This window comes from Acipenser ruthenus, chromosome 41, assembly GCF_902713425.1.
Source record: "Acipenser ruthenus chromosome 41, fAciRut3.2 maternal haplotype, whole genome shotgun sequence".
Taxonomy (NCBI): domain Eukaryota; kingdom Metazoa; phylum Chordata; class Actinopteri; order Acipenseriformes; family Acipenseridae; genus Acipenser; species Acipenser ruthenus.
In genome coordinates, this window is record NC_081229.1 from 9,062,539 (window position 1) to 9,075,689 (window position 13,151).

The following is a 13,151-nucleotide window of genomic DNA, read 5'->3' on the forward strand; positions in this document are numbered from 1 at the left end:
TCAGCTGCAGTGTCAGTGCGCTGTATCGTTTAGTTAGTGTCAGTGCGCTGTATCGTTCAGCTGCAGTGTAGGTGCGCTGTATCGTTTAGTTAGTGTCAGTGCGCTGTATCGTTCAGCTGCAGTGTCAGTGCGCTGTATCGTTCAGCTGCAGTGTCAGTGCGCTGTATCGTTTAGTTAGTGTCAGTGCGCTGTATCGTTCAGCTGCAGTGTCAGTGCGCTGTATCGTTTAGTTAGTGTCAGTGCGCTGTATCGTTTAGTTAGTGTCAGTGCGCTGTATCGTTCAGCTGCAGTGTCAGTGTGCTGTATCGTTTAGTTAGTGTCAGTGCGCTGTATCGTTTAGTTAGTGTCAGTGTGCTGTATCGTTCAGCTGCAGTGTCAGTGCGCTGTATCGTTTAGTTAGTGTCAGTGTGCTGTATCGTTCAGCTGCAGTGTCAGTGCGCTGTATCAGTGCTCTGCACAGTGCCGAATCCCACATCACCAGCAGAGCTGAAATACAATAGGAGTTGTAAGAAGGCAAGAGCGGGTCTTGACAGAACATTTGGAATATTTATACATAGTTTTGCTTGTCAAGCCAAATAACCGTCGCATGTGTGGTGCTTCATAACGTGCCAATCAACTGGGATGACCCTGCCATGCCTTACCCAGGGAGATACCAACCAAACCCAGCTATGATTGGACCTCGACCAGAAGAAAGGGAAGGACAGGAGTTCAATACATCACCACTGTTCACAGTGACATGCGACTACAGTATTTCTATATTGTAAATTAAATGTAATCACAACTGTAATGATTCAAAGAAACTATGTCATACAATGACTTTAATCTACCAAATCCTTTGCACCCCCCCTTCAGACATAAACCGTCTTGATTTTCCGCTGCATACTAACCTGAGGATCAGCTGATCCCCAACTCATTTGTTTGTTGCAATTGGAAGTAACTTAATCCGCAGCTGGGGGTGATCCACAGGAAAGTACCGTAACAGCTACTCCGCAACTTAGTACTCTTGATGCGTACTAACTCTGAATGTTCACTGCAATTGACCCCGTGTCTGCTGGTTTTCATTCCACTGAGCTCTCAACTGCTTAACTAGACCCTTAATTAGACCTTTTTAATTGTTTTCAGCTCTTGCAACAGCTGCAGAGTTCAAGTTACTTATAAAATGTTATAGCTAACTTAAAATTTGCATTAAGGTCTAATTAAGCTAATTATCAGTTCAATTAAGGGTCTAGTTAAGTAATTGGCAGCTCAGTTGGAATAAAAACCAGCAGACACAGTGGGTCGCCTGGACTGGGGTTGGGAAGCACTGTTCTAAACAGACAGAAAGGGATTCATGCTCGCCAGGACGGGAGACTCTTTATAGGGGCGGACCAACATGGAGGAGAGAGTCAGAGCTTCCCTTTAAGAGTTCATTTTATAATAATAATTGATGTAACTTAAAAAAAGGATGGTGAGTAAGTAGATTCAAGAAAATGCACAGAGTCCTTTTCTTCATTCAGTTGATAGGTTTATTGAAATATGCAGGGAGTCTGGTCCCAGGTACAGGACAAACAGAATACTCGTTCTTACAATTGTTGCATGACATTAAATACCCTTCTGCATAGGTGTCTGTCTCTCTCCTCCTCTTTCTCTGACACTTAACCAATAGAAAAGGTACAACTCATTATCCTGTTACCATATATTTCATTTAGTGTGAGTGTGTGTGTGTGTGAGTGTGAGTGTGTGTGTGTGTCTGTGTGTGTAGTCTAGCGTGACGACCTCTGAACTCAGTGCATTCTTCAGACCCCTGGTGCCCCAAAAAGGTCCATACATCTGGTTTTTGTCATCTTCCTTGTTCCTATCTCTCCGTTTTGCCTGAGACCCTTTGAGTCCAGTGGCATTATCTCTTACTCTCCCTGTGAACCTTTGGGTCCAACGGCAGTCCCTGGGAGCCTTTTAGCTCCTTTATGCTTTGTATTCCCAAAAGTCTTAGAGCCTGGCCCCTTCTGGTCCATAGCACTGTTATCTTGTTAGCTTGCAGTCAATGTTGGACAAGAAGCTTGTAGACGCAAGGTCTCTTATCAATTGTTAGCAGTACATGCAATTTGAACCAAACAGTCTGCTATCTGCAATATTAGTTTCTTTTCAGAAAAGAACACCAGTATAGCTCTGCAGTCCACATGCGTAGCAAACTGCTAATCAATTCTCGATCCATGTTTTCCAACAATAATAATAATAATAATACGTATCAGAAATTACTGCACGATGATACCAAAGAAGAAAAAAAGATTGCATTGTAAAAGACTGTGGATAATATTATATTACAAAGCGTAACACCATCTCACTTTCAATGCACATATACGGGACAAAACAACATGGCCCACTTTAAACCATACAACACAAGGAAACCGCGGGCTCCGTCATATTACACTCCGATGTTGTGCCCTTTGAAAAGTGTTGCGCGTACAATAAACACGCCGCACAGCTCCCGACAATATTGTGCTGTTGTACTTGCATCACTGCCTCTGTCGCTGCGGAATGCAACCCTGTCATGTGACCCAGTCAGTGATAAGAGCTTCAGTGACGTATTAAAGGGCGGTCTGCTGAGAGGGGTATTGCTGCAGAGCGCAAACTCACAGCGAGCTGCGTGCGCAACTCGTAATAGACGTCATCATTATACACTACAGACTGTACACAAGAGGCATTAATGGGTTCAATAATAAAGTAGCTTGCTGACTGTGAAAGGAATAAATGGCAAGATCTGCCTCTGTGGAGCTCCTTGTGTAGTGCGTTACTAGAAGAGACCTCAGGATCTTATTATTCAAAAGGGTCAGTAAACTTTTATAACTGTACTCGCATAGGTTTCAATTCTCATTGGCAGAGTGGAGTGATTTATATTTGTGAAAATATAATTACGGGTATCATTTATTCAGTTATACACATGCATATATGTCTTGGCCACTGGAGGTTTGTGTGTACACCACCGACATATGAAGGGTCATTATGCTGTTGTTACCGAGTTAAGGTCTTATCGGGGCATGTTTATATAGCCGATCTAACGTTAATAATTCTAATAACAATTATGAATGGATTAATACATAATTAGGCCATCTCAGTGCAAGAGGATGTGCTAATGTCACCTGCATTTAAAAAGCACCGCATTAACATGAACCCCTGTAACAAATATCCTCCTTAATAAAGTGACGGAATGATTAAAAAAGAAAATCGAAATTGCAGAGCATTGACTGATGCGAAACGTACAAAGACCACGCGTCTGTTGTTCTTCTGTAGGACAGGGGCTGAAATATACAAATATTACAGGATTCAGCTAACGTTAACTGCTGGAGGTGCGTGCACGATGAAATGATTTGGTTGGGTTTTATTGACGGCGGTGCTTATGGTCACGTGGTCGGGGTGTTGCGGGTGGATGAAGCACACTCGGGAGGATGACGTGATTATGAGTTGCGCACGCAGCTCTACGCTGTCTGCGCTCCCAGCGAGAGCGATGACGTGCGAGCTGCGTTCTGCTGCGGTCATTCATATACACAGGAGCCTGCAGGCATGTCATGCACACAGGGTCGTGTGGCTCTTCTTTTTCTCTCTCGCCAAACGGCTTAATATAAATATTAAAAAAAAAGCATATAACAATAATAATCCATCCTGGTTTTTAAAAATATCGATTTAAAAAAAAAAATGTTTTTGCATTTTTTAATTAATGTTTAGTTGTGTTTGACGCACGGGTCTGTCAGACCCTTTGTTTGCAAAATGAACAGGCATGGCGGCATCAACAAGACCGAGTCCATTTAAAATGTAACAAACTAAATGACACCGGGGAATTCAATACAAAATCAGGTAACGATGTTTTTATGTTTAATATTAGCAACATAGTTGAGGTCGAGCATGCTGTCGATATAGCAGGGGCTGCACACCCCGGGGAGGTTATTTGATATGTTGGAAAGTCGTGTGGCTCAGTCACTATATTATACGTCAAATAACAATTCCTAGCTCCCGCATACAAACTCTCAGATGACTGCGAGTTCACCTCATGCTAAGAGTAATTTAAGCCGTGTCTAGTTGATGTGCCAGTTTGTAATCTCTCGCCTATGCATACATATTCACTTTACATCGACAGCAGGTTACGTGATAAAATGGTTAATAGCTGGTTAATACTAAATAAAAACTCGCATAAGTGCCGTTTCACCCTATGAAACGTGTCATGCTAAGGAGTAAATAAAGCCACGTCTCGTTGATTTGCGAGTTGGTAATGTAAACACGCAAAATATGCATTCATATTCACTTAATATTATTATTATTATTATTATTATTATTATTATTATTATTATTATTATTTATTTCTTAGCAGATGCCCTTATCCAGGGCGACTTACAATTGTTACAAAATATCACATTATTTTTACATACAATTCCCCATTTATACAGTTGGGTTTTTACTGGAGCAATCTAGGTAAAGTACCTTGCTCAAGGGTACAGCAACAGTGTCCCACACCTGGGATTGAACCCACGACCCTCCGGTCAAGAGTCCAGAGCCCTGACCACTCCTCCACACTGCTGCCTCATTGTACAGTAGGCTACACCGTGTAATGGTTAATAGCACCTACAAACAAACTCGCAAAGGAATGCTCTTTCACCCTGTGCTATTTTAGACCCTTGAACGGCCTCAGTAGCACTGTATTTCAATAAATAAATAAATGCACTTTTTTTTCCAGCAGCTATTAAACAGAATCCCGTGTGCTGCCATGGACAGTGTGAAGATGGAATCTGTCCAGATTAAAGAGGAGTTCCCTGAACTTGAACTGGTCCCCATTAGAGTGGAGTTCTCTGGGCTGGCTTCCCTCCCCATTAAACAGGAGCTCTGTGAGATGCAATGGGACAGCAGCCAGCCAGAGGTCTCTGAGATTAAAGCTGAGCACAATGAATTGGAGATCCCCCAGACAGAAGAACCCCTTCCTGTTAAACAAGAAGAGGTGCTGGAAACTGACCGTATTAAACAGGAGCCCCCTGAAGTAGAGTTTGAGCACATGGAACCAGTGAAGGAAGAATCTGAGGACTTCAAACCAAACATCCCTGAGCTGGAGCCTGTATGCCTGCGGGAGTGTAGCATGGTGCTGGAGAGAATCTGCGTGAGAGAGCAAGGCGCTGGAGAGGAAGGCTCTCCCAACAGCACACAAGGAGGTGGAAAGGAAGACGGGCGCTCCCATTCAGAATGCAGTCTAGCAGGTGAGTGACTCCCAGTAGCTGTGACATTGTCATTCTAGATTGTGTGATATCCACACTTCAAATCAGTCGACCGCGCTGAAAAAAAATTGAAACGTACATGCAGTGCAACTGTACTGCCCGATTTGTCGACCTGCAGCTGCAGGCACGACCCAGTGAAATCGCAGGCACGACCCAGTGAAATCGCAGGCACGACCCAGTGAAATCGCAGGCACGACACAGTGAAATCGCAGGCACGACCCAGTGAAATCGCAGGCACGACCCAGTGAAATCGCAGGCACGACACAGTGAAATCGCAGGCACGACACAGTGAAATCTCATACATTGTTTCTTACCTAATAATGCACATGTACTTGTGAGTAATTTGAGTTGAATTATGTATATAACAATCCCTATATATCTCTCTTAAAGTTAGTACAGATACACTGACAGCGTGTTTTTCATATGGACAGGTGATTCATTACATTAGAACTGGAAGAATTGACATCGAATGCCTTCTGTTTCATTCAGCTTGGTTAGTGATCTCAATTCACAATATTTTCTAGATGTACATTTTATTAAAACATGGAAAGTCTAAAATCACCTGTGTATAGAAAGACAACATAACACATTATTTACTCTATTGTACACGTTATCATGCCAACTTTAAAAGCAGTATTTTACTGCATAGCCATAAATAAAAATGATCTGTACTACAACATCTGTGCAGCAGTTTCTGAAGGACCCCTAAACCGGTTACTAAGCAACCCAGCTCAGCGCTTTTAGTATGTCAGTTAAAATGCCACAATAAACTGTCAGCGAAATACAGTATTAAGAACAAACAATTCATTAAAAAAAATTAAAGGAGAACACACATGGTGTTAATCGTAGTATTATACCCCTTCCCTTCGATGTAGCGCCGTAACAGAGCCTCCAAAAACTCTGAATAGGGCATGACAGGGAGGACCCCAAGGGTGTCCTTCACAGTGCCATTTAATATCCCAACCATACTGTTTATAAATTAAACATCTTGAAAATAAATGAACCATACTGTTTATAAATTAACCACACTGTTTGTAAATGAACCACACTGTTTATAAATGAACCATACTGTTTATAAATGAACCATACTGTTTATAAATTAACCACACTGTTTATAAATGAACCATACTGTTTATAAATGAACCATACTGTTTATAAATGAACCATCTTGAAAATAAATGAATTGTTTCCTGAACGGCACCTCATAGTTAAATCTTTCTTGGTGTTGTTATTTTGATAGTTATTTTTGAGGTTGAATATTTCAGTCCAGGTTTGACAGCACTTATGTGATCCTAAACCACTCTTCATTACTAATATTTAAATCCAAAATAAATACAATTCCAAATAAAATAAAAAATCAGTGTTGAAATATTTTTATTGGGTTTTACAGTTACCAGAAATATAGAATGAACAGCAAAAATGAGGTCATTGGCGTGCCAGAGCCCAAGGACCTTTTAATTTCAAGGGGCTAGCAGCCACTGGCCTTATAAATATGAATAGATTTAAATTAAATAAAAAATAAATATATTACACCACGATGCGCTCAGCACAAGTTGGCATCTCAAAGTAAAGGCTTAACTTTGTGTTTTAAAACTGGTGTAACCCAGTGCAAGCCCCCACAGCTGAAATTCACATGCTTTAATCCACTCCTCCACCCAGCCACATGCCCGAAGCCTACAAGCAGTCCCTCTTACTTTCTTTCCTGTTTATATTTTCCAGGTTCCAGTCCAGCAGCTAAAGCGAGGGCGGACAGTGGAGAATATCCTGACTGTGGAAAAGGTTTCACCCAGTTAGGACATTTTAAAATGGACCAGCGAACTGATACAGCAGAGAAACCATATCGCTGCTCTGACTGTGGGAAAAGCTTCAGTCAGTCAACCAACCTTGTTTCACACCAGCGAACTCACACAGGAGAGAAACCCTATCACTGTTCTGACTGTGGGAAAAGCTTCAGTCAGTCCGGACACCTTGCTTCACACCAGCGAATTCACACAGGAGAGAAACCGTATCGCTGCTCTGACTGTGGGAAGAGTTTCAGTCACTCGGGAAACTTGAAGACACACCAGGTAATTCACACAGGGGAGAGACCGTATCGCTGCTCTGACTGTGGGAAAAGTTTCAGTCAATCAGGAACCCTGATAGCACACCAGCGAAATCACACGGGACAGAAACCGTATTCCTGCTTTGACTGTGGGAAGAGTTTCAGTGTTTCAGGAGACATGAAAAATCACCAGAGAATTCACACAGGCGAGAAACCGTATCGCTGCTCTGACTGTGGGAAAAGTTTCAGTCGGTCAACACACCTGAAAACACACCAACGAATTCACACAGGCGAGAAACCGTATCGCTGCTCTGACTGTGGGAAGACTTTCGGTCAGTCAGGAGACATGAAAAATCACCAGAGAATTCACACAGGAGAGAAACCGTATCACTGCTCTGACTGTGGGAAGAGTTTCAGTCGGTCAGCTCACCTGAAAACACACCAGCGAATTCACACAGGCGAGAAACCGTATCGCTGCTCCGACTGTGGGAAGAGTTTCAGTAGGACAGACAGCCTTGTTTTACACCAGCGAATTCACACAGGAGAGAAACCGTATTGCTGCTCCGACTGTGGGAAGAGTTTCAGTAGGACAGACAGCCTTGTTTTACACCAGCGAATTCACACAGGAGAGAAACCGTATCACTGTTCTGACTGTGGGAAGAGTTTCCATGTTAAACACAACCTTCAAAAACACAAACAAATTCACAGTATGGACAGAGATTAAGGGGGTCAGTATTTTCAGAAAATCCACCCTATCTTTTAATAAACACTTTCTACACACCGTGTGGCTGCAACTGTCGCTACTGCCTGCGCTCTCCGCTTTAGGTATCGCCCCTCACACCAGGCATCACCAGGTTCGAGGCTGGCGGGGTCAGCTTCTAGCAGCACCTACACAAGCTACTGCAACAACACACAACCGTTTTGTGAGAGAGTGACTTACTGAGCTTCGGCTAATTTTAAAACAGTGAACTTCAGCATGTTTCAAGCTGTATCTCAGCTAAGAAAATTACTATTAGCTAAAATGTGATCGAGGATGAAATTGACAATTCAATTAAACTGGTCTGCTTAGTGATTCTTATTAGACTTTGCTGCTCAGCCTGACAAAGACTTAAGAACATAAGCAAGTTTACCATCGAGAGGAGGCCATTCGGCCCATCTTGCTCATTTGGTTGTTAGTAGCTTATTGATCCCAGAATCTGATCAAGCAGCTTCTTGAATGATCCCAGGGTGTCAGCTTCAACAACATTACTGGGGAGTTGGTTCCAGACCCTCACACTTCTGCATAAAAAAGTGCCTCCTATTTTCTGATCTGAATGCCCCTTTATCTAATCTCCATTTGTCCCCTGGGTTGACATTGTCTATACCTTTTAGGATTTTGAATGCTTGAATCAGATCACCGCGTAGTCTTCTTTGTTCAAGACTAAATAGATTCAATTCTTTTAGCATGTCTGCATACAACATGCCTTTTAAACCCAGGATAATTCTGGTTGCTCTTCTTTGCACTCTTTCTAGAGCAGCAATATCCTTTTTGTATCGAGGTGACCAGAACTGAACACAATATTCTAGGTGAGGTCTTACTAATGCATTGTAAAGTTTTAACATTACTTCCCTTGATTTTAAATTCAACACTTCTCACAATATATCAGTCTAATAGAGGTCTCTTAACACAGGTGGTCTCTTAAGAGGGCACATAACTTATGAATTATCTATTTGTCTCTGACATGCTTTCCTGTAATTATGTACATCTTACATACACTGTAAAAGCCAGAAGATGTAATATGAACAAAAAGAAGTATGTCATTTAATAACATTCATTTAGAAATTGCATTTACAAAACAAATTATTTTGTGAAAGTAATGAATGCTTGCTGGTCTCAGGTCACACAAAATGTTTTAAATCCTTTTCAAATTTCAATGCCTGTGTCTGTCTTTCAGCTACGTGTTGATTCATTGCATCCTGAAACCAACGCCAGCATAAGCTTAAGATCTTTTTCGATTACCACGCACATTGTTTTCATACTCTTCATAAGTGTGGCTTGAATTTTCCTTTTAACAGTTTGCCTTTAAGTCTTAAGCCGCCACATCCTAATTATGAGAACATTCTGTTAAATTAGCGGAAAGAACAACACAACACGAAACTGATACATTGGAAGCTACCGAGTTCCCAGGCAAGTGCGAGAATGAAATGCAAGTTAAAGTAGCAACTGGGGGAAGTGATTCATGTCATTGCAAATAATGAAGAAGGTGAAACAGAATCAGCAAGTCAGTCAGGACATCAAGGTAAAAAGAAGTGGCTTTGTTTAGTAATTAACAATTAGTAATTTAGTAATTAGTAATTGGACAGCAGTGTGGAGTAGCGGTTAGGGCTCTGGACTCTTGACCGGAGGGTTGTGGGTTCAATCCCTGGTGGGGGACACTGCTGCTGTACCCTTGAGCAAGGTACTTTACCTAGATTGCTCCAGTAAAAACCCAACTGTATAAATGGGTAATTGTGTGTAAAAATAATGTGATATCTTGTAACAATTGTGAGTCGCCCTGGATAAGGACGTCTGCTAAGAAATAAATAATAATAATTAACAGTTTAATTAAGATATTCAATCAGCTCAAAACACGGTCACGTGAACAAATATAAAAACCTAAAACTTCAAGCCCTAGTTCTTTCTGTTTCACAATGCTGTATCTGCTTCTTTCTAGTGCCAAATTGTTCAGCAGTTTTTCTGGCACTTACTGTCTTTACAAGTTTAGTAACTTGAATTCTGTCATCTAGGGAGGACCTTTTGTTTCTCCATATTTTCTCTCTTTACAAGAGAGCGCTGTTGTTTTTGATTACAGATAAAAGACTGCTCAATACAGTTAAATAAAAGCACAGATATCCTTGGGAGGAATTTCAAGTGGTCTCTGAGACCAGGTGGTTGCATGAGCAGGTTTGAGTGTATGAATGTAAAATGAAAGATTACCCTGCAAACAAAGATTCCACAGGAAGTGCTGTCCTGCTGCTTCGGATGGGGAACATGACCACCTCCATACTGGCAGACCTTTCTTAAAAAGCTCTATAAAAAGAAGAAAAAAAATGGACCCAAAATTTAAAATGGTTAACAATGTCTCAAATTAGCAAAAAAAAAAAGTTAATTTAAAAATTCACAAGAAAAAGTATTGTCATGATATTAATACTGCGGTTGCATTAAAAACACATTTTTAAATAACCTTACTTCACGAACTTGTGGCATTTCTGCAGTGCTCGACATCTGTTTGTTGTTCTACAAGAGAATTGAGGTACGCTGCTTTTTTCACTGATACATAGCCTATAACACACAAAGTGTATGCATTGTGTGTAGTTTGTTTACTGTAGGCTCAAACACCTTACAGTTCTTTGTGTGCATACCTGGATCATTACTATTCCTGTCAGGCTATAAACCATTGTAACAAACGTAGTGTGACAGGGCAGGCACCCGGCACATTAAAATGGTGAGTATTCATTTAAAATGTTTATCCTCCTGTGTGGCTGATAATGGAAAATATACAAAATATGTAGCTAATACTTCAAGAAGGAGTTAGGGTTTGGTTTCTTTGTTTTTGTCTATGAATAGAAACACAGGAGTGCCCTGTTTTGATCCCTCAGTTCTGTTGTGTGTTGTGATTTCCACCAAAGTCTGTGTAAAAGAGCCCAGAAAAGTGTACAAAGCAAAGTGCTTTACCAGAGTAGACACAATTATACATCTCAAGCTTCATTGACAAGGGAATTGAAAGATCTACTTTAGAAAACGAGGATGTTCTGAATGAATACTACTCTTGTCATGACACAGGTGTATAATGCTTCCAGAGTTATGCCGGTGCTTAGCACTAATGTCCAGTGAGGATGATCATTCACAGCACCCAGTAGCACCTTACACTGGGATGGATCAGCCTGCAAAGGCATGTCCAGATTATTTGCAAGATAAATTTGCATCATTCCTTAACAATTTACTCAGTACACAAAATTACTAACCGCTGTCACAGAGGGGGCTTCCTATTTCAAATGTGTGTCTTTGCATAACTGTCTGTGAGGATGGCTTGGTCTGCTGCAGTGTTGTGTCTCTGTACCAGTGAAAGTATGGATGCATTTTCACCTGTAATATTTCATTTTGGTCAATTTGGTAAAAACAATAAAATGATTCAAAATAAATGGTTTAATGGTATTCATGTTAAATGATTTTATAGGAAGTCTCGGATAATGACAGCCTTTCTAGAAAACATGTATTACTGTTATTATAGTCATAGTAATTTAGCTAAAGCTTAAGTTGAAAGTCATGTCAAGAATGCTTACACTGTTCTTAACCAATTTAAGGAAAGAAATCCAAAAAATTAAAATCTTTACTTGACAAAGACAGAAAGATTAGCTCAGTCATATTGCACTGTTTTGTAATTATATATATATATATATAAAGTTTCATTTAAAGTATAGTTTAAATCATTAAATACCTCACTTTCAGGCTCCTGGTCTGGTTTCAGACGGTGAAGATCAGCATCACAGATTTTTTAGATCCCAATTTTGGAAACTAAAATGTGTCCAGTGCTACAATTCCACACATGACTGCATGTAAAATACATGTAAGCCACAAACAGCAATGTTATGCAACTATAAACGCAGAGGAATGTGAGGTGACACTGTTAGAACAGACAGGCTTCCTTTGTAAGAAGTCACTTCAGAGTGTACCTCAAAGGTGCTCTATTACTAAAGACACCTCAGGACTGAAGCATGGTGTTCTCTACGCATGCCTCTTCATACACACCGTTTCAGTGTATGTGTAAATACACAAGATAAGACCGATTGTATTTTCCCTCAACAAAAAATGTAACACAGAAAGAATGCAGGACAGTAGAGAAGAATACTTCATCACAAGTTCAAAGCTGTTGCTCTGCAATGGTGTTGTAGTGAACAGCTAGGGCAGCATAACAACTAACTTACACTGTAAGTGCTTTTGGTGGATCCAGTCGGGGTCACTCCATGACTTTGTGTTCCAGTGCCTGTCTGAAAAGGTGTTTTTTGGGGGATCAAGTGAACCAGCTGTTTCCTTCATGGGAAGTACTCTGGGCTCCACTGAGACAGTAGCTGTCTGGATGAGAGACACTTTGGGGTCAGGTATTTGAAGAGCATCCAAGACGTTTGGCATTTGGGGATCAAGTGCCCTACATACTTCACAAGATCTAGGTGACTGAGCTGCAGGTTGGATAAGTGATCCATTCAGCTCTGATGATTAAGTGAGTATCTGGATTGACAGCACCAGGGCCGCCTGGAGCCGTCATGGGCCCCGGGGAAGGATTGGTATGTCCCGCTGCCCCCCCCCCCCGGTACTACATTCATCCGACTTTGTAGTTTACTGTAGTCTAAACCAAGCAATGATACTTGCAATCTTAGCAGTGTCTGAGGAAGATCATTTCAACCGATACAGTATTTTGATAATGGGTTTGATATCTCAATATCTCAATGCAGCAGGATAGTTTACTCTTTCTCAGAGTAGTTGTGTTTAAGTTATTTACAGTATTCAAACTTTTTTTTAGGTAAGTGAATAAATAATTTTTTTTGTACAAACTGCACGTGTAATAGTGTTTAATCGTAAGCTTACTTAACATCAAATAACATACGTTTTTAGCATAAACTACATTAGATATGGTGTTGCTATACACTGTTTAAATTAAATTGATTTCAAGTTAGCTTTAACATTTTCTAAGTAACTTGAACTCTTCAGCTGTTTAAGAGCTGAAAACTATTAAAAAGGTCTGATTAAGCAAATGATCAGTTCAATTAAGGGTTTAATTAAGTAATTGAGAGCTTGGATGGAATGAAACCCAGCAGTACAGGGGGTCCCCAGAAGCAGGATTGGGAAACCCTGCTCTAGAGGA

General features: G+C 40.8%; 2 protein-coding genes across 2 annotated transcripts in view; both read left to right on the top strand.

Annotated features, from left to right (window-relative positions):
• Positions 1–2,647: 2,647 nt before the first annotated feature.
• Positions 2,648–11,433, top strand: LOC131708987 (zinc finger protein 883-like). The gene is made up of 3 exons (XM_059010545.1): positions 2,648–2,805; positions 4,706–5,213; positions 6,951–11,433. Exons 2-3 carry the CDS (start codon positions 4,733–4,735, stop codon positions 7,994–7,996), a joined length of 1,527 nt encoding a protein of 508 aa, XP_058866528.1. The 5' UTR covers positions 2,648–2,805; positions 4,706–4,732; the 3' UTR covers positions 7,997–11,433.
• Positions 3,428–13,151, top strand: part of LOC131709038 (zinc finger protein 184-like) — a 110,700-nt gene continuing 100,976 nt past the window's right edge. Inside the window, exon 1 of the mRNA XM_059010651.1 lies at positions 3,428–3,828. Within this exon, the coding sequence (XP_058866634.1) occupies positions 3,799–3,828 (30 nt within the window). The 5' untranslated portion in view covers positions 3,428–3,798. The remainder of the gene's footprint in view (positions 3,829–13,151) is intronic.

What these genes read in the sequence shown, in the direction of transcription:
- LOC131708987 (XM_059010545.1), top strand. Translation starts at nt 4,733, where the DNA reads ATGGACAGTGTGAAGATGGAATCTGTCCAGATTAAAGAGGAGTTCCCT. An exon ending in TTCAGAATGCAGTCTAGCAG is followed by an intron (nt 5,214 to 6,950) that starts GTGAGTGACTCC and finishes TATATTTTCCAG; the next exon opens with GTTCCAGTCCAGCAGCTAAA.